This window comes from Plasmodium knowlesi (genome assembly GCF_000006355.2).
Source record: "Plasmodium knowlesi strain H genome assembly, chromosome: 7".
NCBI lineage: Eukaryota > Apicomplexa > Aconoidasida > Haemosporida > Plasmodiidae > Plasmodium > Plasmodium knowlesi.
In genome coordinates this window covers 61,322-89,055 of record NC_011908.2, presented here as the reverse complement: position 1 = coordinate 89,055, position 27,734 = coordinate 61,322, and the positions used below count along the sequence as shown (strand labels likewise).

Here is a 27,734-nt window from a genome sequence, read left to right as displayed (position 1 = left end):
GAAAACATATAAAAATGAAATAATTATGATACCTATTTTTTGTTTGCACTAGCATAACATGATAGATGCGCTGAGCGTATGGCAACTGTCTCTTTTTTATTTTTTCCTTATACTTTTACATCCACAATTTGGGAGCACGACGTGTGCACGTGTATATATATGTATATACTTATTGCGCGTGCTGACCGCAACTAATACGTTTGTAACCCCCGCTTAAGCCACGTTGTCTAATATTCCGCTTCGTATCCTTCGTCTTCTCCTTCACCCTCGTTGGTTTCGATGCCGACCTCTTCGTAATCCTTTTCCAGAGCAGCCAAATCCTCCCTGGCTTCACTAAATTCTCCCTCCTCCATACCTTCTCCAACGTACCAGTGGACAAATGCTCTCTTAGCGTACATGAGGTCAAATTTCTGGTCCATTCTAGAAAACACCTCAGCAATTGCGGTGGAGTTACTTATCATGCAGACGGCTCTCATCACTTTTGCCAAGTCTCCCCCGGGCACAACAGTGGGTGGTTGGTAATTAATACCACATTTGAATCCAGTTGGGCACCAGTCAACAAACTGAATTGTTCTTTTCGTCTTAATTGTAGCAACAGCTGCGTTGACATCCTTTGGGACAACATCTCCTCTGTACATTAAACAACAAGCCATGTACTTACCATGGCGGGGATCACATTTAGCCATCATATTTGCTGGTTCAAAAGCCGAATTGGTAATTTCAGACACGGATAGCTGCTCGTGATAAGCCTTTTCAGCACTAACAACTGGAGCATATGAGGACAACATAAAGTGGATACGTGGGTAAGGCACCAAATTCGTTTGAAATTCCGTAACATCCACATTTAGGGCACCATCAAAACGTAGAGAAGCTGTCAACGATGAAATGACCTGCGCTATTAGTCTGTTTAAGTTTGTATAAGTGGGCCTTTCAATGTCCAAATTTTTCTTACATATGTCGTATATAGCTTCATTGTCTAACATGATCGCCACGTCGGTGTGTTCTAGAAGAGAGTGGGTCGATAGGACGGAGTTGTATGGTTCGACCACAGCTGTTGATACTTGAGGTGAAGGCCAGCAGCAAAAGTTAAGCTTTGATTTCTTTCCATAATCAACTGATAATCTTTCTAACATTAAACAGCCAAAACCACTTCCAGTACCACCACCAACAGCACTAAACATTAGAAAGCCTTGTAGACCAGTACAATTATCGGCTAGCTTTCTAATTCTGTCTAGGCACACATCTATGACTTCCTTTCCTATGGTGTAGTGACCCCTTGCGAAATTGTTTGCAGCATCCTCCTTTCCTGATATTAATTGCTCTGGGTGAAACAGCTGACGATAGGTTCCGGTCCTCACTTCATCTACAACGGTTGGCTCTAGGTCAACGAAGACGCAACGTGGTACCTGTGGCGATAAGTGTGTGTGTCAAGTGGGTGAGCAGATACATGTATACATGTATTTGTTTGCACATATAATTCAGACTTTCGAACATACACTATCCATTCTACAGTGGAGCATAAGGACAAATAAAAATCACACAACATGAGAAAGTTACTCATTTGTCTACAATTAGCACGCACACATATTTGTATGTAATACGCGTAGGACATGAACACAAAAGCAACAAACAAATTTCTACTTGCGAAAGTTTGCGCCATTTTGGAGAACGCATATTCTTTGGAAGTAGAGATGTAAAAAGAGTTAATCAACGGTTGAGCCTATTTTTTCCTCCTTACGTGTTTTCCTGCACCCGTTTCTGAAAAAAAGGTATTAAAAGCATCATCGTTTGCTCTGGCAGCTTTGTCCGAGGGCATTTGACCATCCGGTTGTATTCCATGTTCTAGGCAAAACAGTTCCCTAAAAGGTGGTTGTGAAGTGTGCATAAGTGCGTGCAAACGTGTAGTTTTGTTTATGCGTATGATTTGCAGCGGGTGTAGAAGAATTAACTGACTTATAAGTCAACCCAATTACGTACTACACAAAAGAACATATTTTACAAGATCCATATATGCAATATAAATATGGCATGCGTGCATGAAGAGAAATACACAAGTGTGTGTGTATTCATGTGAACACAAAATAAAAAGTGGGGGCACCTTAAGGAGACTATTGCCATGTTTTCCCCATTCATAATGAATGAGTTGGCACCATGTTAAAAAAATGCACAACTTTGATGGTAATCCCCATAAGGTAAAAGAATGATGTGTACAGGGTGAGCACATTTTTTTTTTTTTTCTTATTTTTTGGTTACCAGCAAGCATTTCCAACTTGAATACCAGCTTGTCCTACATGAATACTTATTACTTCTCTCATTTTTATATGAATAAATGATTATAAAACAAAAAAAAATAAATTGTTTTTAAAACGTAATAAATACTAAATATCAAAATGGAAAGGTGAATATGAGATAAAACGAGTACATAAAACAAAAATACAAGGGAATTGCGTGATTAATTATTGTGTGCGTATGTAAATGCTTATTTTACATGTACTCATGCCTTAATTTCTGTGCTTTGTAATTTGTTTTTTAATTCTTGTAAAACATAATAATTACTCGCAAAATGTTTGTTGTGTATGCAATTCGTTAAAACACTAATGGCGCAGATATATACACGAATATTTTTTTTCCTTGGGGGGGAAGAGGAAAAAAAAAAAAAAGTGATACTTGCAGGTATTAATACACGCTTGCTTATAAACATACGCACGTATGTATAAATATGTATATATCAATATGGTACATTTACAAGCAGGAATTTTTTTGGAGGGAAAAAAAAAAAAAAGGTCTGTATACAAATACAAAGTAATGTTTCAAAGTTTTCCTTCCCTTTTTTTTATATAATGTTTTGTGCCTATTTGTTGAATGTATATATGTATATGCATATGTGTGTTTTTTTTTTTTTTTTTTTTTTTTTTCACATGTTTTCCATTAGCATATTTATATACACTGGAAATGTACGAAAAAAAAAAAAAAAAAAAAGAAAAAGAAATGTTTTTTTCTTTATTCCAATTTTGTGTAAATTTGTATATTTATTTTGTTTTACTTTTTTACCACCATATGTAAGAATGCAAATAAAAAAAAAAAAAAAAAAAATTCTGTCAGGATATAAAGCTAAGTGGTGCGTTGGATTAAGTTCTTTTCCCCCTTCCCTTTTTAATTTGTTCAGACAAAGTGGTCAGTATATTATTTAATATTCAAAAGTTGGTAAAAATTCTGCTTTTATGGGAAATAATTTTTGTAATTAAAAGTTCTTATAAAAATGAATGGTGGATTTGCACTTTTATATACTTTTTGCAAGCCTTTTCCCTATTCCCCTTTGTCAATATTGTGTAAAAAATTTTTGGCCGGTTAACGATATGTGCTTATCCATGAACATTTTACATGATAATTTTTTTTTTTTTTTTTTTTTTTTTTTCCAACAAGGGCAGCTCTACATATGTTTATAAAGGTGTTAAAAAGTGACGCGAAAATGGTGAAGTCCGTGCTTTTTAACAAAATCCTTGATTATATTTTTTTCCTTTTTAACAGAAATTGCATAGTGTGTATTTTATGTTTTGTTCTATCAAAAGCAATGTAATGCTCCTTGCTGATAATAACAATAAACCGGAACTTTGTGAAGGTTTTTGAACTGTTGATAAAAAAAAAAAAGTATTTTTTTTTTTTTTTTTCTCACACAAAAAAGGATTTTTAACTTTCATAATAAAAATGAAAAAGTACAAAGAGTGATACTTGCGCTTTTAATTTCACTGTTAGTCCTCTTTTAAGAAATACAGGTGTATGCATATTTCACTCCATATTTGAGGCTTTCCTCCTTTTTTTTCCCCCCCTCCGAATGAGTGATAATTTCCCGAAGACAGTTGCACACGTTTTTTTTTGACCTTTAAATATATCTAGATTTTGTGATACGTTTAGGCTTAATTAAAAAATTTTTTTTTTTTTCCTTTTGTGCATGCTAGTGGTTGCTAAAAAATGTTAAAGTAGGCATTTTTTTTTTTCTTCAAAACACAGACAAAATTGCCATTTAAAATGCATTTAAAATGCATTTAAAAATACATTTAAGTCAGGGCTATTTTGCAAATGGTATGGTGGTATATGCAAAAAGGTTTTTAAATAATGTAACAATCACTGCTTTGGTATATTTTACCTTTATTTCGCCATAACGAAGTTAAATGTTACCCCTGTTCTTTGGGGGTAAGCGCCCACATTGCACGAGTGTCTGTAAATATTGTAGAATACAGAAGTGTGTATATACGCATATATATGTGCATGCTCGCTGCTGATTTTTATTTTTAACCCCAATTAATGCGGGAAAATATTATGAACGGGATTGGAAAGACGTGTGCACGCAAAATTCTTCCTTCTTTAATTATTTCTACATTTTGCGTAAAACTCGCACGGGTCGTGGGCAATTGCATTGTGGTCCCCTTTTTAACCCTTAAGTTGTTTTCTTCAAAGGAGCAGGAAATGGGGGACACCGAAAATGAAATGGGAGGGGTAAAAGATGGATTAGCTTCACTGTTAGAGCACTCTGTGCACACAACTGAACTAAAAGGTGTTGTCATAAAGCTATTAAAATGTATATACATATATACGTGCGTGTGCATTTGGTACTAAGTGTTCGGAAAATGTGTCATAACAAGGTAAGTTCGTTCAACATGGTTAGTAGCCTTTGCTTTTTTTATTTCCGTTCTCTTCACCTTCTTAACCTCAACAAGAAGGAAAATATATATATATATATATATATATATATATATATATATATATATAATTAAAGTGTTTTAAAAGGTGGGTCGCGAAGAGGATAACAAAATGTAAACGTTGTGTACCACTTAAAAAAAACAATGAAAAAAAATTGCACATATAAAAAAAATACAACTGTACGAAGGAAGAAAAAATGTTTTAATAGGTGAACATGCAGAAAGTACGGAACTAATGGAACGTTCTGTCTTTTTGCGTCAGCAAGGGATGTGCGCATAGCGTATCTTTTGTGTCGTTAAATATATATGTACCAACTCTACAGAGTTAAAAATGAAGCCGTAAAAAAGGGGATTCCCTATAAAAATGTCTGCGGTTGAGAAGGGTTAGTTTTATGAAGGATTTCGTCGTTTCCGTTAAGCTCCGTCATAATTTGAAATGCTTTTAGAAGAACAAAAATGGGGAAGGGAAATGGACAAAATGATTTAAAAAGGAGTTTTTTTTATTTCTTCTCCATTTCTGCGCATGTTTGGGCTCTGCGTTAAGGGGAAAATGAATACATGTGGCGAAATAAAAAATAATAATAATAATAATTCCATATATAATGAGACGCTAGTATACAAAATCTTTACGGGTAGGCTTCAACAACAAAAGCCCAAATAAAATTGGTACCTTAATTTTATTGCTGTGATTTCGTTCCGTAAGGACAAATTGTAAGTTTGTAACTGTTTGTACTTGAGACCTAAGCCATGGATAATTTGGCTTAATAATTTCTGTTCATCCTTGGAAATATCAATTTGCGTTTTCCTGAACGGAAGAAAAAAAGTAATATGAGGTTAGGTATCCCTCAGTAAGGAGTGTACTATAAACATATATATGCGTATTGTACACGCTCATAAATGCTCATCAGGTGGTTCAACTCCTGCAGTACAGTGCGTCCTTGTAGTATTCGGTTTCCTTTTCTCTAATTTGTAATTGTTCCTTAAAAATTTGTAAAGCCTAATGTGGGGCAAAATTGCGTAGAAGGAAAAGTGTGGCATCGTATGAAGGCGTATTACGGTGTGTGACTCATCAATTTAAAAAAAACATGTGATTATTTTCATCGAACGCGAGGTTCGTCCTTCATTGTTTCTTATTTTTTGTATGTAGTACCGCATTAAATTCCTTGCTCAGTTTATTCTTTGTTGTCTCCTCAACAAGTCCACAGTTCTTCTTCTCCATTAGCAACTCGGCTTCTAGTTTTATGATTTTTTCCTGTATTAAGGGGAAGAATGAGATGTTGTCATTTTTTTTTTTTTTTTTTTTTTTTCCTTATAATTATTGCCCCTTAATGGGACTTATAAAAGAAAAAGTAGAAAAATGGAATTACATTTGTTGCTACATCTGAATTCCCCTGCATATTAGACATCTCTATCTTCATCTTTTGGTTCATCTTCAAATGAGAAAAAAAAAAAAATTCCATGTCACCTTTGTTGATTACACATTGGAGAAAATCATAAATTCGTGCACATGTGTTCTATGCAAGGGCATGTACACAGAATGGCAAAGAGGGGAGAGGGGGGGGTAAATTGATAACCTCATTAAGCTCTTTAATTTCTTGCTGCTTTGCTTCTACTTGTTTCTGCTTCTCTTCCATTTCTTTTAACGTTTTCTAAAAAAAAAAAAAAAAAAAAAAAAAAAAAATAGAAGAAAAAGAAATAAGCAACTCTTTGCGCCGAATTGGGAATTCCACATTCCATTCCTCACCTCATATTTTTCCTGCAGAGTTGGATCGTCTTTTGCGTCCTGCTTATCTATAATTTCGGACATTTTATTTTCTAGCTTTTTGTTTATTCTCTTTAAATCGTCAATTTCGTTTTCCAGCTAAGAGAATGGAAAAAGTACAGAAGATGCATTGTGACCATGTGTTTTTATAGTTCTGCATAGTTGCAGATAGAGACAAAAGTCTATGGACAGACAATTAAAGTTCTACCTCCTTCACTTTGTTCATGTCGTGATTGGTGTCTCCAGACACTTTCTGCTTTAAATTTTCGTTTTCCTTTTTAAGTCTGATCAATTCCTCCGTTTGGTCCACGTTGCTTAGTCCACTAAAAATGGGGATGAATAAGTAAAACCATGGGCCATTTAACAGTTTGCAAAAGTTTATACGTTGAATGGAACTATCCGTTTGCTGGTCGATAAAGATATCCTCGTGTTCACACATGCATTGGTAAGTGCATATAGACAGAGGCACACAATAAAGTTTTACATGTTAATTTTATCAAAATTTTGCTCCTTCTTCAGTTGTTCGTAGGACTGGTTTTTCGCTTCTCTAAAAGGGGTGAATTGATAAATAATTTGCGTGAAGAAATACACGTTATTTATATTATTATTTTTTTGTTCCCCTCTTTTTTTTTTTTTTTTTTTTTAATTACAAGTCGTTTTTCAGCTTTTGCAGAGTTTTGTTTTTCTCGTCAAGGTCTTGTTTCAGTTTTTCGTTCTCCGTCTTTGCGTTCACTAAGTTGGCATCCAAATCTGGAATGGTGTGGATAAAAAAGCGAAGGAGGTATGTACGTTGGAATATTTTGTTCGGACGGAATGAGGAGCAAAATGGAGAAATATAATGGGGTAGAGGAAACGAGCTCACAAACCTGCGCATTTATCCTTATACATGATGAGATTGCTTGATTCGAGCTTCAACTTTTCCACTTCATTCTCCATGTCCACCATTTTTTGAGTGTTAACCTGTGGAGAGCGTAAAGAACACGAATTATGTAACTAGCACATTGAACAGGTCTTCAATAAACCAAATAGTGGCTTAATGAGGGCAAAATAATTATGCCCATGGCCCAGATGTACATCTTTATTATATATTGTCATATGTTTTTTCAGTTGAAAAAATTACTCTAAGCTTATCCTCCAATTCCTTGTTTATATTTTGAACAACCATTAGGCTGTCCAATTTTTCTTTATATTTATTTATTTTATTTTGCAAATTTTCGATATTGGAATTTTCTTGCTTCAAGATATTTTGTTCATCCTCCAACTCTTTGATTTTTCCTTTTAAATCATTTTCTAAGAGGCTTTTATCTTTGGTTTGTTTTTCTAAGTTGCTTTGCAACTCATGGATTTTCCTTTCTTGTTCTTCTATCTGTGTCATATATTGATTCTTAGACTTTTCGCAAGCGGTATTAATTTGTTTTTGCAGATTCTCCATCTTTGCAGTGTTCTCCGCGATTGTTTTATTTTTCTCTGTCAGTGAGTTGGTTAAATTTTCATTTTCCATTTCTAGATATTTCACTTTTTCCTTCAGCTGCTTGATTTCGTTCTTCATGGATTCAGTCAAGTTCTGCAGGAGAGGGGGGGGAGGCATAAGTGGGATGTTCCTCTGTACCCTTCGTGCACAAATATAAGCACTTGGTCAGTTATATCATATATACAATGTGTGGATGAAATTATTAATTTTTCGTAAATTTCATTTATTCTATTACTGCAGCTTCTGTGAGGTGGTCAAGAGAAGGATTTTTTTTTTTTCCAGAGCATTGCATGAAAAGGGAAAACAGAAATGATGCACATTATGTCACTTAAAATGTAGACACGGGGATTTAGCATAATTATGAACGTTCATATGTAACGTGCAGAATTCCCCCTATGATTCGTCATTTTGGAGTACACGTTATCGCATTTTAAGGTGGTACACTCTCAAAAGCGCTTCCTACTGATTATATTAACTAGACAATTATTCATTTTTTAAAAAATGTTCGTGTAGCGCCTATTCGGATTTACCTTTAGCAGTATTGTCCTGGGATGATAGCTTGTTTTCCTTGCCCGCATTTTCCTGTAATGTTAGGGTGCAGAGGAAAGCACGCATATGTATGTATCTATATATGTGCAATTATCACTCGCTTAGCAAAAGCGGGAGATTGACATGGTGGGGAAATGGAGAAGAAAAAATACCTCTTTGTCCAAAACCTCCACAATGCTATGTATGTATTTTTGCGTTTCATGACTAAGGGACAAAATGTTATTTATGTGTTTCTGCTTGTCATCCGAGACGAGGGCAGCCAGAATTACTAAGCTGTATATATCGATGAACTTGGAAGAAGAAAAGAGGTTCGATAAATGAGTTTAGGCAAGGTAGTTTGGAGCACACGGAAGGGGGTACACATCGCTGTGTTTGATCACCCTATTACATGCACATCATGGTGTTTGAGCCACCTGTTTGTGTGTGTAGCAGGGGGGAGATAGACATATGTACGTAAGAACTACATATATATGCTGAGGGTCACATGGAAATAGCAACCCGTGCGTCCACGCAGTTTTACCTCGTTCACTGTCAAGCTTAATAAATTTTCGATAACCCTTTTGATTATCCTTTCGAACTTGTTTTCGTGGTATTCGTTCAAATATTTTAGCAAGCACTCGTAGGCATCCTTCAAGGAAAGAGGGTTAATAGTGGGTTAGGGGGGTAAACAGAATTAATCACAAGTAAGCAGAACTAAACGAAGGCGAAAACACAGGGACGAAGTTTCAGTATGGTTCTCCATTTTTTCAATTGCGCTGAGATATGTTCTCTTGCGTTAAGACAATTCTTTGTTGTGTCTTATTTATGTGGGACATCATCCCTTCCATTGCGAGCATAGAAGAAAAATGCATTTGCAACAGGTGCTACATTTGCTGTGGGTGTGTCGCTTTCCGCGATTTGTCCTATTCTGCTTGTTGCTACGCACTTGGCCATGGGCACATTTGCACGTTTAATACTTACCAACTCCGAATCAAATTGAGCCGGGTGAATCGATATGTCAAACCATGAGGGGTAAATCTCATTCATACATAGCCACACGGAGTAACAGGAGTATAGGTTAATTACGCTTGCGTTATTTTCCTTGGGCGTTTTATTTACATTTTTTATGGAAGATTCATCAATCACTATTTCCACATTTTTCGCGAAATAAAATGTCTGGACAAATTCTTTTATGTGATTCAGCTTTTTTTCAACATCATTCATTTTGTTGATTCGTGTTTTGGAAATTTTATTTGAAATGTGCTATTTGTCAATTTGTCAATTTGTCAATTGGGTATGCAAACGGAGAGTTGGAAAAAAGGGGGGAAGTGGAAAATGTGGGGGAAATACACACAAACATGGAGAAGTTGGTATGCTCACTTTGCAGCTAAGTTGGATCCTTAACATGTGAATTTTAAAAATGGTTCACACGATGGGGCAAAAAAAAAAAAAAAAAATATATATATATATATATTTATATTTATATTTATATTTATATTTATATTTACAGAGGGCCAAATGTTTTGTGATCAAATAAAAGTGGAGGAAAAAAAATACATAAAAAAAAATGATTGCCCATGTTTATATTTTACAAAATAGGCGCAAAAAAAAAAAAGGAAGAAAAAAACGGTGCAAATACATAAAAGAGTTTTTATCCATTTTTTGACGTAAAATGAAAAAAAAAGCATTAGTATATTTATCATAACGTGCATTTCTAACCTATTTAACAATTTTATTATCTTTTATAAATGTTGCAAACTTTCTGTTTCGTTGTCTTTCACTTGGTCTGCAATTTTGTAAAGTTCACGAATGCACACATGGAAAAAAAGAAAAAAAAAAGAAAAGAAAAAGAAAAAAAGAAGGCAAATTTGAAAGGACGAAAAGGCAAACCTTGCAGTGATGCCATTTGTTCAACTTTTCTCTCTCAGTTTGATTTGCAATTTTGTTGCCTCCCCATACTGTCTTCCATATTGAGCCGGACGATCACTTGATCATTTCTATTACGAGGAAAAATTAGTCCCACTTTCTGCTACATTTGTGTGTAGAAAAGATATGATAGGGAAAATGCTACTCCGGGACACTCCAAATTTAGCACCACACAGTGATCTATTTATTTGATGGAGTTAAATACAATTTTGCAGGATGGCGAACCTTTATGCCAACACATATAGGACGAATGAATTAGAGTAAGATATGTGGTTCGACGTGTTTATGTATATGCTATAGCATATACATATACTTTTTGTGAAGGAACATGAAAAGGGAAATGCCCAAACTGACAAACGACTCAAAATGTGGTGCTACCTTACCCATTACGTGTAAAATATGGGCACATGTTTTGACATCACTGGCGCATTGTGCAACCTTCATTGGGAGTTATAATAATTGGAAGAGTTTATACTAATGCCCACTGGGGTGTGGCCCCTTCTGAAGGCGTTTTTTTTTTTTTTTTTTTTTTTTTCCCTCTTTCAAATGAGAGGTACGATATAGCGATGTAAGAAGACTAAACAAAATAGTGGAATTAAACAATATGGGTTGTTCTGCTTTACTAATATATGGCAATAATGCACAGAATTTATAATAATTAGGTATGCAGATTGGGCAGGCACAAGCGTATATAAAAAAAGAAACGTTTCTCGCCTGTAAAAGGATCCCCTTGTTCGAGTTCCCAGTTGCAAATGTCCCTCTCCTTGACATTGCACCCCCATATTCCGGGGTCATTTCATATTCTTCAACTCGCTGGAAGAACCGTTCAGCTGCTTCTCAATTGCTTCACAATTCAAATCATTGACGTAGCATTTGTTTATAATGTCATTCACAAAATCGTCCTTTCCCATGGTGTGGAGAGAATTCATTAATTGCTCCAAGCCACACATTTTATCCACAAGCTTTTCAAAATTTTCAATGTCCAGATGGAGGTTTTTATTATTGATAATCTCGTCTTTGTTTACATTTTTTTCATTGAGTATTTTTAAAAACCCTAGAGAATTTTCATTATCTAATTCATTAAGGAGGGACAGCATATCGCACTGTTCACTCTCTATAAGTCTTAGTCTTTTTTCTAGGGATTCTTGCTTTTTTTCAATTTTTATTTGGTCTTCCAATATGAGTGAATACATTTTATCGTAATGAGCCACTTTGTTATAAATGTCCAATATTTCATTTGAACAGTAATTCATAAAATTGATTTTATTTTTAACAAAGGAAGAGAGGTTACTGATGACATCAATTATCATTTCTTTGTCCAGGTCCTTCTTAAAGTACGATTCACTTTGTCTTATATTTTTTTCGACGTTCTTTCTGTCTTTTTCTAGCTGTTTTTGTTTCTCCATTTGTAGCTTTTGCATTTGCATTTTGGCATTTTGTTCAGATAAAAATGGGAAATCTTCAAAATTCATTTCTTTCGTATTTTCATTATTTCGAAGAGTTCCCTTGGTTTCCTTTAGTTGGAAATTAAACGCATGTTGCTGTTGGTTATCTACCGTTTTGTATTCACTCACCTGATTTATATTTTCAGTTTTTTCAACTTGTTGCTTTTCTGTATTTTTCTCTTCATTCTGTAAATTGTTACTTAAGTACACATTTTTTTTTCGATTTTCTAGCGAAATGAAATTTATCATATTGCCTACCTTGTCTACGTCTTCATCTTCTTTTTGCGCAAACATTTGGGGTTTGTTTTGTACTTCGTTTTTAGCGTTTCCGAAGGATGCAAACATTGACGATTTTTCCTTTGTGGAGAAGAAGGGGTTGTTACTACTGTTGTTAGTGCCACTACTTATGTTATTATTTTTTTCCACCCCTGCGGAGAAGAAGCCACCTTTGCCGGACTCTGGTTGGAAGGCCTTTCCAAAAAGGGACGAAGAATTTGAAAAGGAGATGCTGCTCCCCTTTTGAGGATCTTCATTTTTGAGTTCATTTTTCTTGTTCATATCTCCGAAAAGGGCGTTTTGCCCTAGACCAAAAGTTGGTGTCTTGTTGGCGCTCTCGAATATGTCCTTCGGCTTCTCGGGGTCACTTGGTTTTGGGAATTCACCAAATTTGAACTCACCCGATTTGCTCTTTTCCGCGAGGTCATTCGACTCCGTCTGATCCTTCGTTTCTTTCTTCTTGGTAAAAGAAAAAGACCAGAATTTTTTCTTGTCATCCGCTTTGGATTCGTTCGTTTTGTCACTTGCGCCCATGGCAGCGGCATCGCTATCTGGAGCTTTCTTAACTTCGGGTTTACTTTCCTCATCTGTTTTGTCCTTATGTTCCTTCGGTTCGATCGATCCTTGGTTGCCAGAAAGGTTAAAATTGAAAATGGACGGTTTATGAGAACTGGAGAGCTCTTTCCCCTTTTGTTCTTCATCGGCTGTTTTTTCCTTGTCCTCCTTCTGTTCACCTTTTTGGCTACTCTCGATAGGTTTATCCTTTAAGTTGAAATTTATTTCGCCCGCTTTTTGTTGACTGGGTGGGGTTTCCTTTGAACTGGATAATGTGTGCTTCTGTTCATTCTGGGCTTTTTCTTTTTCATCCTTTTTGTCCTTCTCTTCTGCTTCAGGATTTTCAGCATTTTCGTTCGGCATGGCCGCTTGACCCTTTTGGTCGAGGGCCCCCTTTTCGTTGGTTTCGCTTTTCCCGGAAAAACTGAACAAGAAGTTGGACGTGGATATTTTATTTTGATCGTTCTTTTCCAAACTGGTAGCCCCTGTTGCATTTTCCTTTGTATCACTTTTAATAAAGGAAAAACCGAAGAGGGAGCTACTTTTGAGATCGGAAGTATTATCCTTCGTTTTCTCCGTTTTTTCATCCTTATTTGCGGAATCTTTTTGTTCGTCCTGTGTACTTTTTTTTTCATTTTGTGCATTATCTTTTTCTGTCGCAAGGGTTTTACTCTGTTCCGACGACTCTGTTGATATTTTCACTTCATTCAGTTTGTTTGCTTCAGAATGTATTTTCTCTTTGGGCGTTTCATTTTGCACTTTCTCTTCTTCCGTTTTGGCTGGTTTATCAGAACCGCTTTGGTTGGTCTGACATGATTGTCCCGTTTGTGAATTATCCTTCGGGGTAGAAATTCTAGGTTGGTCATTTGGTTTCTCTCCTTTGGTCTGTTCCTCAGGAGCGTTATTCACATTGGCTGATCCATCAACAGGTTTACTTGCTAAAAGGTTATTAGGGGAACTGTCTTTATTTTCAATCCCCGTGGTGGTGCCTTTAGCACTCTGATTATTTGGAAAGAGGGAAAAGCTATTTGAGAAGGCATTCGTTTGGGTTAAATTACTGCTACTGCTGGTGTTGTTAAAGAGGAATGAATTTTCAGTTGATTTAACTTCACTAGATGATTTAAACGAATTGGACGAGAAAGGATTTTCATTGTTGTTTGTTTTGTTGAAGGACGACAGAAAGGGAGATGTACTCGCGTTGGTGGTGGTCGATTTAAAAATATCACTTGTATTTGTCTTTGAAAATGAACTGAAAGACATATTAAAATTGTTAAGGAGTTGAGGAGACGCGCTGCTGTTTGCGCTATTTTTCGTACCAAATAAACTGCCTTCATTTTGATTAAATGGTTTCATACCTTTGTTAAAATCATCGAATGTGTTCATTTTATTTGTTGATCCGAGGGTTCCCATGGGTGACATGCCAAAAGGGGTTCCTTTCCCTTCATTGTTATTGTTCATGTTAGCACTAGCGAAGAATGATTTGGTTGTATTGTTATTATTGAGCATAGGTGAAGTGGGAGATTTATCACCTTGTGAAGTGGCTTGCAGAGCCATACTCTGAAATGGGTTTACATTAGTTTTTGCAAAAGGACTTACACTGGAGGAAAATCCTCCACTAAATGTCAATTTGTTATTGTTGTTATTTGGTTTGTTGTTACTGAAACCGCCTAGCGAATTTGCACTCGACGAATTGGCAAAGATTTGTTTGGCTGCCTCTAACTGTTCCTTTGAGAATAAGCCTCCACCTTCTGTGCTCCGATCATCATTTAGTTGGCTTCCTAACGCAATGGAACTTCCTAGGGTACTTTGTTTGAACATACTGGACCCACCACTATTGAGGGTATTTCCTACCAGGCTCCTTGTGAAACCTGGATACACATCTTTTTTAGCCGCACTAAACAAATTTTGATTAAAAGCATTCGCGGATGTGTTTCCACTAGGGCTGGAGGTAGCGCTTCCGAAAAGGCTATTATTCTTATTTAAATCGCTGGGATTGTTTGAAAAAATGGAATTTCCCTTGTTCATGTTATTTTGTGGGTTGAGAGTATTCCCAAAAAGGTTGCTGTTTTTGTTCGCTCCGTCCTGATTGTTCATGGCGTTACTTCCGAAGAAGCCATTATTTTTTAGTAGACTTGTCTGACCATTCATATTGTTGTTGAAGAGCCCACCCCCACTACCCATATTGTTCACATTTCCCATGCTATTCATATTGCTATTGGGGCTGCTTTGGTTTAGCGCATTCTGACCTGCTAAGTTGTTGCCGAAAAAGTTGGAGTTACCCAAATTGTTGTTGGGCATGTTCCACATGTTCGTCGCGTTTGCATTCTGTCCATTGTTATTCAGCGCGTTGCTCTTTCCGAATAGGTTGTTCTTATCCTCATTATTGTTATTACTACCATTGTTGTTGTTGAAGAACATTTTTGCGATGTCCGTGTGGTCGTTATAAAGCGGGATACGCAACTTGCGACGGGAAGTTGTTCCTTCCAATGGGGCTCTTTCTTCTTCTTCTTTTTTTTTTTTTTTTTTTTTTTTTTGGCTAGTTATGATTGGCTTTATGGACTATTTAGAAGCTATTCTTTCTAACATGTTCGTTCGGGCGGACAAACGTGTTATGGCATAATGGGACGAGGAAAGTTTGGGCTGGCGGAAATGAAAACTTAGGGCTTGTAGTGGGAGCTTAAAGTTTCAAGTTGAACGTGCGGCCTCCTCGCCCCCCTTTCTCTGTTTCCTCAGTTAAGTCCTGCCCTATTTAATGCAAATGTAACCCATTTCAAAATGCCCTTTTTCGCCTACCTTCAGTGGGCACTTAAAAATTTTGGCCCTGGTGAAGGATTATACATTCAAGTGGATAATATTTATGGATAAATCATATGTACGACGCGCTATGTAAATTACAAATGTACATAAGGCGAAGGACGGAGGCTGAGCCTGGGTATGTGGTCATATAATTTACGCTGCAATGCACAAAAAAATAGAAAAAAAAAAATTGCTGCTTAGGGAGATTAATATTTGGATCTGCCTCGGCAAAATAAGTTCGTAATTTTTTTTTTTTTTTTTTTTTTTTTAATTCCAATTATATAGTGTTCACTTGGATAAATATGACGCGGATATGCATACATGTACGTGTATGATTCCTGGAAAATTAAGAACAGAAACCATGAAATGAGAAAAAAAAAAAAAGAAAAAAATACTTATGTGATTATACATATGTACTCGAAGCGGTCTTTTGCAAATGTGGTAGTATAAATGTTCCTTCAAGAAAATTCCACTTTCTTTTCCCCGCGAAATGATGAGGGTGATGTATGCCCAAGTGCATGCGCTCTCCTTCACATTAGTTAAAACAATACAACGTTAGCCTTTCACAGAGAGCACATTCACATTTTTGGCGCAATGAAAATAAAAATAGGCTTGATGAAGTAAAATCATGTATACGTGTGTTGTTAATATGTACACAACTGTGTACGAAGCAGAAGGGAACAGCTCCTTTCTTTTTTTTTTTTTTACTAATCTTTCCTGCGAAAGGGACAGGCTTACGCGGGGCAAAACGTTTGAGCACAGTTGTGCAATGTTCGAATGAATATCAAAGGGAACTGGAAAATAATTTTGAAATGTTATTTGCATGAAGGTTCGTATGTTATATACTTTTTCGCGATCACGAAATTTAAGGCACTGTCCGTTTTTAAGCATTTTAATAATCTGCTAACAACGCTGATGGTGTGTTTATGTAGAGAAAAAAAACACGTATGATAACATTTTTCATATGGCAGAAAGGGGAACAAACGGGCATATTGAATTCTGGTGATCCCTTCAGTAGTGATGACATAATTTGTAGTTATGTATATTTATACATATTTACGTAATGCACGATGGGTGATACATATGGGAGTTATTTTTTTTACCGGCTCTGTCTGCTCCAATGTGGTTAACAGTTTATACCCCCATTGAGCATGTTTAACAGAGTAGGAGAAATTCATATGGTGTGTGCAGCCCTAATGGTTATAAATGACTGCAGCATACTTTTCTCATTATGAACAAGAATCATTCAGAATGTAAAGGATACGAATATGTCGCCAAGAAGAACAATGGGCCTGTAAACAATGTCTACAATGTCATATTTGTTGAGAAAGAAGAGAGAATTTATTGACATGTGAGATTAATAAAAACGGATGTATTTATGTCCAAACGTTTGATTGTTCTCTTTATCTGAAAAGCTGTTGTATGATGTTTTTTCTTTTTCTTATGGGTTTGCTCACTGTGTTACATTAGTAGTACAAATGTGCACAAAAAGGGAACCCGTGCAGGTATGCATATCGTATATTACGTGTGCATATGAAGTCCCTATGTGTACTGTGGAAAATTCCCTATTTAGAGGGTTATGGATATATATGGCCACATTTTCTTGTAAGCCCTTTTCTCTATTGATCCGAAAATTTGAGACTCAGGTTTTGTATACGCATAATATACGAAAAGGGGGGAGGTGTAATAATTTCACGGATGCTTCTCAATGGTGGCTGCGTCAATTGTTCAGATTGGCAGTAACTTGGTGATACAGATAAAATCACAGTTCAATGGTCCAACTGGGCCGTTGTATTGTAGGTAGAGAGTGGTCTATGTATGTAATATATACGGTGGGTTATATTAAAACTTTACTTTTTTTTATTTCACTTTCTTTATTTTTCTCTGCTGCAGTTTTATGTGAGGTGTTCTTTTTCCTTTCACAGTGCAGGATTTGATCTTGTCGCACAATTAATTCCCCCTGTTATGGAAATGTGCATGTAAAATACTCGTTGTACAAACCGTTTTTTTTTTTCGAAAAGGTATGTTAAAGAACGTTTTTATTTTTACCTCATTCCTTTTTTGAAATGGAAAAATATGGGTGGAATAAATGGGCAGGTTATGACTGGCGTATGATGGAATTGGACACATTTTGAAAATGTATACATATGTACATGTAGCGGGGGCGTACATATGTGCTTATGTCGGGTGTCCATTTTCAGAATTTCTCTTTTTTGCTCATAGGGCAAATGGAGCAAGGTGAAGGGTTACGGACTGCAGTTGCAGCAAAATTGCAATACAATTTACACAGAATTTTTTGATACCATTTATTCATGCAATATAGTCCTCTTTAGAAGTTCGTTGTTTGCATATTTCCATTTTTACACCCGAAGGTTATGCAAAGGTGAAACTTTGGAATGATACACGTCGCAATTTTTTTTTTTTTTTTTCATGGTAGCTAGATTTTATTCGATGTGCATTGAAAATTATGTTTCAACTTGTGGTATGTAGTTTACGCCTTATTCGGAAAAACAAAGGGGGTGAAAAGATGACCTATATAATAGCATAATGGAATTATTACATAATAACATTTACGTGAAGAATTAGATATATAGAAATTGACAAATAAATCTCTACGTGCGTCACGCGTAGTTCTTTTTTTTTTTTTTTTTTCTGCAAACACAAGATATAATCCAATTTTTCGTATTTTACGAAATGTCCCCTTCTGCCGCTACACGTGTTTCCTTTTCTCTGTTTCGGTTTGTATTTCCTTTTTTTTTTTTTTTTTTTTTATGCTACAAATGAATTATGGCTACGGCCTTATTAATGCCTCGTGCATTACTTGCATATAAGCTATATGCATACTATGTATAACATATGTATATATATATATATATATATATATATATTTTGATAAAGAAATTTCCAGAGTTAACCCCAGAACTACGATCATCACGTGCGACTTAAAATATGAACCTTAAAGATTTATTTCACATAAATACAGCCATGTAGGGGAGGAAAAAAAAAAGAATACTACGAAAAAAAAGTATTCAATTTGTATACATTTAATATAATTATTTTATTTGTATAATAAGTGAGTGGTAATATTTTTATATAATTATATACTGATAATAAGTATATGACAAAACAAAAAAAGAACAAAAAGGGGTTGCCTTTAAAAGCATACGTGCTTATTTCATCGATGGGAGTAAACCTTTACATGAGATTCTTGTAAGAACAGAACAGGAAAAGGAAATAGTAAAAACAGCATAGAGAAGAAAAGGGAAAGTGATAAAATGATTGCAAAATTGAATAAAGGGAAGGTGCAAAAATACATTTCACCATAAATACTGTACATATCCTTTTACATAATTTTGCATTTGCATTCTTGAAGCTTATGTAGCCCCATCTAAACGTTCATTTGAAGTTTATTGAGTGTTCTGCGTGCATAGTACACCCCACTTGGCGCGCTCTGACTTGCTTGGTGAGCAAAGAAGTTGATAAGAACAGAGGCACTTTGCGAAATATGCCAAGTGAAAAGCACCTGTTGTTAAACGGATTTGAGAGAAAGAAGTGACATCGAATGAGTTCCCAGGTTCTGAGATAAGCCTCCTCGGCTCCTCGCATGTGTGTCTGCCTATCCCATATGTGCACATAAACAACCCCCCTATTTCAGTTTGCCATTAAAGCTGGTAAGTGGTCAAGTTTGCTACACAAAATTTATAGAGCTCCTTGCGCCCTCGTTAATTGAGTTGGCTTCGCGGCATACATGTTCGTAATTGTATTTGCATTTGGGAGATATGCACATATTAACGTACAAACGCACAAAATTGAGAAGACAAATAAATTTCTACATGCACGATAAAACTAAGGGTGTATAGAATGAATTTAACCAATGATGAATATCGAATTAACAAACTGAATGATATGAAGGACCTAAGAATAGCGGAATATGATGGAAGGAGGAGATACGCATTTTTTAAGGAATGTACGGAAAATGATTTGAACGATGTAGAGAATGTAGTGAATAATAAGTCGATAAGTGTAGATACGAAGATAGAAATATTTTATTCTAAGTTGCATAGCAAAATATTTGACATTTTTCGAATCGTGGCAGATTATAACTGCTTGTATATTATAAATGGAGAGGGACTGATCATCCACATTTGTATGCTATTATCTAAATTTTATTCCTTCGAAAATGAAGAAGATAAAAATATTCTCTCCTTTAATAATTCCCTAAATATTAGCAGCGCAATTTATTACGTAGAAAAGATATTAAGCGATTTATCTGTGTGTAACTCAAATTTTCACATTTTATTTTTCAACATATTTAATATATTTTTCGAGAAAGAGACACAAATTTTTAGGAACTATAATTTAGTAAGGAATGCTTTTATCATACATTGTAAGAAAAATTTGATTCCATTTTTTATTTTTGACAACTGGTACAATGACAACAACTACAATCTTTATTTGATAAAGTACAAGCCCCTGTTTATGTTTGTCGAGGATAGTTCTTCCTTTTTGTATGCGTTTAATAAGTTTTACGTTAGTCCCATTGAGGATGAAGCCAAGGCCAATATGCCCTATGAGGGGATCCAAAAGCATGACGGAGAAGAAAACGCTGGAAAGGATACAAACTACAAGGAGTACATTTTGAAGAAAAGAATTTACGACCATTACAATGAAGAGATAAGAGAGCTTTCAATTTGTCTTTACTTTCTCCTGATTAATAATATATCGAGGGATATTAAGTGTGTGTTCTTTTTTAATTTCGAGTCTGAGAAGAACACCATAAATGCATTTTCTATAAATTACATGGGCATCAATTTTAAAGTCTTGGAAATGCTGAATAAGGAGGCGTCCATTCTGTTTGACAGAAAGTTTTATGGAAAGGAGGCATCTGAAGGGAGAAAATATGGCGATTCCAAGTCAAGCGGCATGACTAAACTTCTTATCACATCCCATGATATAAAAGATTACGACCTACTGCATAAGGAAGAGGAAAAGTACAGCAAAGAGGAACAGGAAATTTTGGAATCCTTTTCAAAGAGGGTTATTAAAGATGGGTCCAATTTGAAAAACGTCGTTTTGGGCCTTTTTTACGAGAGCAGCAAAGCGATGAAGGGGATAAATGAGCAGAAAAAATGGGATCATTTTCTATTCTCCCTGAAGCTGCTTTTTATGCACAATTATTTAATAGAAAAATTGAACATGAAAAATTTATGTGTGTATGATCAGTGGAAGGGCGATAGTGAGAACATTGCAAAAGCAGTAAAAGGTGGTGTAGAGCCGTACGTATGCTTGTATCTAGATATATACAACTTCGTTTTGAAGACACTTCAGAAGGAGACTCATTGCGATACTTTAAAAAATGCGAAGAACATCGATTTGTTAAACTTTTTTAATGCTTCCATAGTGCACAATTTGATCAATTTTGTTTGTTTTAAGTTGAGGAAAAATTTGTACGTTATCGATCATGAAGATTTTTCATTCGAGGAGAAGAACATTTTTGAAGGGGCTTTTCAAAATGTAGTAGGCGATGATGGCATTACTTTTTTTCCCCTGAGTTTTTCATTTCTGAAGGATGATATGAACTTTTTGCAAAAGCGGGAAGTGGATGATTTGGCGAACCAGTCGGAAGAGACAAGTAACAGTGACAGAAACGCGGAGCAGAAAAATGAAGGAGAATTGGTGACCACTATAGATAATGGGCAAAATGAAATCACTGGAAGGAATAAAAAAAACACCAGTAACGGAAATGTACCGACAAATGTCAATTTAATAAAAATTAGAAATGATTTTATTGAAACCTTTTTTAGCGTAGATGATTTAGTAAAGAATGGCAAGATGGGGGAGGATACAAAATCGGTGAAGATCAAATTGAATTTAGTAAACAAATGTGTAGAATATGATAGCGAATTTTTCGAATTGTCTGGATTATTGCATATCAGTGATAGGGAGAGCCTAATGGATATTCTGAAGAGTTACTTCAAAATATCGAGAGATAATCGAGTACCATTGAACATGAAGGATAAGGACGATAAGTACAAATTAAGGCGCCAACAGAGGGACGAAAAGAGGAAGGCAATAATTGCCAAGTACCTAAATATCAGTTCTTTACATCATCCGATTGTCATTTCGGAAAATCACCCTTGGATAAAGTACTACGTATATACTATCGAGAAATTGTATAACTATTTAAAAGATGAGGAGAAAAAAAATGGAATCAAGATTAGAATGAAAAGGTTGTTTGATGGTTCCTCCGATGGGGAAGTAAATCAGCTGGAGGGGCAAAGCAAAGGGAGTATGAAGAAAACGAAGAAAATAAAAAACGACATATTCGAAATGTTGGATGACTCAAATGAGGATAGCAATTTAGAGAATGATATGAAGCAAGAAAGGAGGAATAACAGGGAGGAAAACAAAAAAGGGCGTAACGAAAAGGGAGCTAAAAAGGGTGGAAAAGCAAATGTAAACACATTAAGCAGAAAAGATGAAATTTTGAAAAAAAAAGAAATGTCAAGTGAGAAAAAAATTTACGAAGTAGACTTAGAAAGGTACAACGTGTTAGAAGCCAAGGTAAATAAACTGCGAAGCAATAATAGCTACTCAGACATGAACACCTGGTCTTTGGATATCATTTCCGGATTTAACAGACTAGTAGATGTGTACAACTTTAACAACGTTACCAATTTGATCAAAAGTGTGGAGCTCCAAATAAAAATTAGCATAAAGGTTTTGACGAGCATGTTTGAAATTATCATGTACACCAAGTTAAAGAATGTGAAGAGCACCAGACAAAAGTCGGATGCAATTAGAAGCGTCATGCTGATATACAAATTAACCAACGAAATTTTTAACAAATTTAAAGAAAATTTGAGCGAAAAAGATATAGTACAATTACAGGTAGTCTTGCTATCCCTAGGATTCAAACATAGCAGTTATAACTTATTCGAGGAGTATGTAAAAGTAAGAAGGAACCTTTTGAAATTATCTGGAGAGGGCGGAGAAGAAGAGGCAGATGAAGATAAAGTAGGCTCTGCGAAAATTGGAAAAGGAAATGAAAAGATCAAAGTAAAGGATGGTGCAACATTGAATGATAAGAAAAAAGGAGTGAAACAAAGTGGTAACCAAGGAAAAAGCAAAGGGGGCAAGAAAGCGAATGAGATTGGTGGAGAGAACGATGGGAAGGGCTCTAAGCAAGACAAGCGTAAAGAAGGAGGAAAGGATGCACACGATATTTATAAGTACAAAGTGGAGTCTGTTCAAAATTATAGTGAATTAAAAATTGATGAGAAGAAAGAACACGAATTCCAGTTGTATTATATGTACTACTTGTTAGATAGAACAACCGGTAATATAAAGGACAAGAGAGTGCTCTTCACCCTGGACACTTGGCAATATAACATTTTAAATCTGGTGGATAGAAGAAAGAGTATTTTAGTATCCTGTCCCACAAGTAGTGGAAAAACATTTATTTGCTACTACGTAATGGACAAAGTGCTACGTCTAAACAACGACAGTGTGGTTGTGTATGTAGCTCCTAACGATACGTTGGCATTTCAAATTTATCATGAAGTCAATGGAAGATTCAGCACCAAGGGGTACTCCAAGTACGGTGGAAATAAATTGTGTTCCTATATGACGGATAAATATGCAGAGGAAAATGCGTTAGACGCTCAGATAGTCATCGTCCTACCCAGTGTGTTTGAAAATATTTTACTTTCCGGATATGCTGTAAATGATGAAAATTCAAATTTGAACGTATCCAAATTTATTAGCCGAATTGAATACATAATTTTTGATGAAATTCACTGTATAGGGGATAAAGAATTTTATGGTTCACAGATAGAGAATATTATCCATTTGTGTAATGCCCCCTTTTTGGCTCTATCGGCAACAATAGGTAATATAAAATATTTTTATTCCTGGTTGCAGAACGTGATGATGAAGAAGGGAAAAGGGGAGCAGGATTTGCATTTAATAAAATTTTATGAACGGTTTTCAGACTTAATTTTGTACGTATACACGAACAATAACCTGCATCACCTGAACCCCCTAGCTTGCTTCAATTTTAGAGACATTTTGTATAAGGGGATTAATAAAGATTTTTATTGTAACCCTAGGGAAATTTACGAAATTATAATTGTGTTGTTCGAATTGGCAAGGAAGAATAATTTTTATCACCTGGTTGAATTTTTAGAACCTTCCTTTTATTTCCAATACACGAGGTGTATAAACAAAAAGCAATTCATTTATTACATGCACACTGTGAAGGAGACCATCGTTTACTTGATTCAAAATAAATACATCTCAAATTTGGACTACGACATGTTCATACACATTTTGCTGTCGAATTATATGAAGAACACTGACTGCGTGAAGGAGGAGGAAGGGGAAAAGGATAAAGTGGTTAACGAAGAGGTACCCAAGAAGGAATTGAACGACACCTCAAGCAGTAGCACCACGAAGCATCTGTACAGAAGCACTGCGAAGGAAGTTGTTCCAAAGCAGCAGCTTTTCCAGGAACTGTACAAAACTGTTGTACTGGATCAGAAGTACATAAAGAACAAGTCGCACGACTTGGTAAAGTACACCGAAACGGTAAACACAGAACAGGAATATCTAGATAGTAGTAAATTGATAGAATTACTAAAACAGCTAGAACAGATTAACTTCCTTCCATGTATTGTGTTCAACTTTGAGAGAAAGGAGCTTGAAGATATGACTATAAATTTAATTAACGAACTTATGAGAAGGCAACACGATAAATATTACGGAGATGAAGAAAGAACTTTTAACACCAAGATGGAAAATAAAATGAGACAAGAAAGGTATGAAAATTTGCTCAAACAGAGAGAGATATTGTTAAAAATGAAGACTGTGTCTCGTAATCAGAGGCTGGAACAAAATATGGATAAAGAATATTTGGACATGCTAAATGAGGAGGAAATCCCAGAACCACCAGTCGACGTTTCGGAAGAATATGATGGAGATTTTTACTTCTGCAACAGGAAAGTCTACATTAACTATGTTACAGAGATAGAAGATTTGATCAAAGAAGCTGAAAGAGCCATTGAAGGAAGGAAGTACAAATCTGTGCTAATAGAAGGAATGAAAAGGGGAATAGGGTTACATTATGAAGTACTGCCTTACAAATTTACCATCATTGTGGAATCACTATTTAGACTAGGATATATTAAAATTATTTTTAGCAATAAGAATTTATCGCTAGGTATTAATATACCTTGTAAATCTATCATTTTCGCTGGGCATACTTTCGAACTAAATTCAGTCATGTTTAAACAAACGTCTGGAAGAGCAGGAAGAAGAGGATTCGATTTGTATGGAAATATCATCATATGGAATATTAACTTTAAAAATTTAAGCAGATTAATTACGTCTCCTTTGCAGACACTGTCAGGTTCCTATGCTGTGAATTTTACGAATATTTGTAGAAGTATGCTGTTATACAACTGTTTGAAGAAAAATAAAGACATGGAGGAATTTAACAACAGAAACAAAGCAGTGGTTAATAAGCCCATTAAGAAGAAGAAGAAGGATGAAACTATGACTGTCGCTGAAAAGGAAGAGATATTTGATAAGAACAGAATTATTAATGTAAATTTTTTCACCCGAATTAATGGCATCCTTAGCGTTTTTTACAATTCGTTGTATTATGTAAATGCCTTTCAGCATTGGGCTGATGGCGAAGGGGATGATAAAATGCGCTCTCATTTTTCGGAACGTGTGACTATGACAAATGGGGGAGAAGTACATCAAGAGAAATTACAAAATGGGGATATAGAGGTGAATGAAAAGAACCCCGCAGTGGAGACGACTGAATTGTTAAATTACCACCCCAGCGAATTCGATCATCAGAAGGAGAAAAGCAATGCGCTGAAGAAATACGTGGATAGAAAATACGAGTACAATGAATTATGTTGCGACTTTTTAGCCATGAAGGAAGGCAAGAGAAGAGATGTGAAGGAAGGAGAAAAACACTTAAAGGAGTTGTGCTTCAGAATTAAAGCCCACTTTTTAATGTTTATAAACATTTTAGTCGAGATGGAAGCAATAGATGAAGAATGCAATATAATAAATATGACCGAGCTAGCCATATTTTTAAAAAAAGAATGTGACAACAACTTAATATTAACCTATTTGCTAGTAAAAAGAGTGTTACATAATATTGTTGGAGATGGCACATTTTTAGGGTCCCCTGTTGGTATGATTCCTCTGCAAAAAATAATTGATCGTGTAACCTTTGAGAAGAATTATTCGCGTAATGTTTTGGTGGATGATTCTGCAAGGGGGCAATTCATTTTGTTATTTATACTTTCTCATTTTATAAATAAAATAAAAGAAAACAAAATAGCTTTGACCAAGGTGCTAATAAATTTCCATTGTAAAGTTAGAACCAAATTGGAGTTATTCAGCTCCACGTATTTCCCCTTATTGCACATTTTGCCTGCCCCTGTCCGAAAGCATATAAAGAACATTGAAGGTGTTTTGTTGAGGTACCTCATGAATTATTCCTTGCTGGTTTTAGCAAAATTAAATTTGCTGCAGAGGAAGAAGACGTATTTACTGCCCTACACCCAGCTGTACATTTTCGAGCAGCATCCATCACTCCATTTGGGAGAGATATTTCCGGAGGATAATTCGGAGTACTTGTCCTTTTATCAATCGAAGGTTAGGAAAAGAGAGTGACCATTCGGCGGAATGTGTTTTGAGTGTATTATATATTCCCTCGTGGAGATATTTACTCTTGTGTAGCGATAATGCGTGTTTCCAGTTCGGTCTAAAAAGAGTGAGGCGAGACAAATTTGGAATTTTTTTTTTTTTTTTTTTTTCCCATTTTAACCGTTTATTTAATTTTTTCACCTTCTTTGCAGCTCCAAGATTATAAAGTAAGATCGCCCTTTTTGGCTTCTCTATATCATTGCGACAATTTCGAAAGCCTAGATGAACTGCTTTACACGTCTATACTGGACTTAGATATACGAAAGAACATGATTCCTGATATCGGAGAGGATTATATTTCCTTCTTTAAATTCGAAGATGGTGTAATAAAGGAGGAAAAGGTGTGCTTGAAGAATTCCTACATTTTGGATTATTTTATTCATGGCAAATATAACGTACTGAGGAGCAAGAATGACTTGGGTCAGTATAGCTGGTACATAGTGGATCGATTTATACAGGCACTAAATAACATCGAACACTTTTTGCATGGAGTGAAAAAGGACAGCCTATTGCTATCGTCAGACGTTTTTTACACCTACCTGAACAACTTAAAGGATGTTTTGGAGAAGTACTTCAAGTCCATTAATTCTGCGCAGGCGCAGAATGATTAGAAGTGTGCCGAGGCGAAGGGCAGCAAAGGAGACAATGTGGTAAAGAATAAGTTAAATGGGTTGATGGGATTTACCAGGTAGGTCACGTGGATCAGTTTTTTAGCGGATTGGGAAGGGGGGGGTACATTAGTATGTAACCCCCCCATTTGGTCTTTTCCTAGTGGATTGAACACGCCAATCTTGTTACATATTATCAGGTGATGCCAAATTTTGTCCCATTCTTCCACTTTGCATGCTCTGATTTATTGCGCTATTTTGACAAATTATGATGTCACGCATGAGAGCGGATCTACTCGTATGCCCCCACTTTCGCTGTCATTGCGTGCATGGTACTTCGATGAAAGATTACTAAATTATTTTGTCTGTATATATATATCGTTAGCGCCTCTAAAGGCGTTTTACTAATTTACCTTTTTAACATAACGTCCAGTCTAAGAAACTTTTAAAAATGTGTAAAAATAGAATTTTTTTTTTTTTTTTCTTTTTCATGTATATATTATTTTGAACTATTATTCCACCAAAAGAGGGTTTACAAAATTGTTATTGTGGGCTGAGGCCTTTTATAGAAGATGCTTCCAAATGTAGGGAAACTCAGAAAGGTATTTATTTTTTTTTTCATTTTTTTTTTTCCTTTTTAATAAATGTTTTCACATGCAAAAAAGGTTCTACTGCTATGCTTCTATGAAGGGATATTAAGTTGTGTGTGTTTATACTCCTTATTTAGTTTGTTCGAGGGAAAAAAAAGAGAGAAAAAAAAAAACACAACCAAATGCGTCCCTACATATATATAGGTGCGTGTGTACAGCACCATGTGCAAGCGCACTGGTGTGAAGTAGAAGCCTTTTGATGAGACAGAAAAATGGGGTTTCCGCACAACTGATGGGAATGGTTGTTGGACAGAATAAACGCCCACAGTTATGCACATAGATGTACGTA

The 27,734-nt window shown here is 35.6% G+C and overlaps 4 protein-coding genes across 4 annotated transcripts; 1 reads left to right on the top strand and 3 right to left on the bottom strand.

The window, feature by feature from the left end:
* Positions 1-227: 227 nt before the first annotated feature.
* PKNH_0701400 (alpha tubulin, putative) lies at positions 228-2,315 on the bottom strand (the record flags this gene model as incomplete). Its single annotated transcript, XM_002258272.1, has 3 exons — positions 228-1,406; positions 1,739-1,859; positions 2,254-2,315. The coding sequence occupies 3 exons, from the start codon at positions 2,313-2,315 to the stop codon at positions 228-230; spliced, it is 1,362 nt and encodes a 453-aa protein (XP_002258308.1).
* Positions 2,316-5,197: 2,882 nt separating this feature from the next.
* On the bottom strand, positions 5,198-9,682 carry PKNH_0701300 (conserved protein, unknown function; the record flags this gene model as incomplete). The annotated part of the gene is made up of 17 exons (XM_039113918.1): positions 5,198-5,231; positions 5,368-5,502; positions 5,627-5,694; positions 5,848-5,949; positions 6,065-6,127; positions 6,272-6,346; positions 6,442-6,558; positions 6,668-6,782; positions 6,944-7,006; positions 7,110-7,209; positions 7,326-7,419; positions 7,580-8,023; positions 8,166-8,173; positions 8,461-8,512; positions 8,632-8,769; positions 9,000-9,107; positions 9,440-9,682. 17 exons carry the CDS (start codon positions 9,680-9,682, stop codon positions 5,198-5,200), a joined length of 1,959 nt encoding a protein of 652 aa, XP_038969559.1.
* A 1,493-nt stretch (positions 9,683-11,175) lies between these two features.
* On the bottom strand, positions 11,176-15,078 carry PKNH_0701200 (nucleoporin NUP138, putative; the record flags this gene model as incomplete). Its single annotated transcript, XM_002258270.1, has 1 exon — positions 11,176-15,078. The coding sequence occupies one exon, from the start codon at positions 15,076-15,078 to the stop codon at positions 11,176-11,178; it is 3,903 nt and encodes a 1,300-aa protein (XP_002258306.1).
* Positions 15,079-19,317: 4,239 nt separating this feature from the next.
* PKNH_0701100 (ATP-dependent RNA helicase DDX60, putative) lies at positions 19,318-26,798 on the top strand (the record flags this gene model as incomplete). Its single annotated transcript, XM_002258269.1, has 2 exons — positions 19,318-26,136; positions 26,340-26,798. The coding sequence occupies 2 exons, from the start codon at positions 19,318-19,320 to the stop codon at positions 26,796-26,798; spliced, it is 7,278 nt and encodes a 2,425-aa protein (XP_002258305.1).
* Positions 26,799-27,734: the final 936 nt, after the last annotated feature.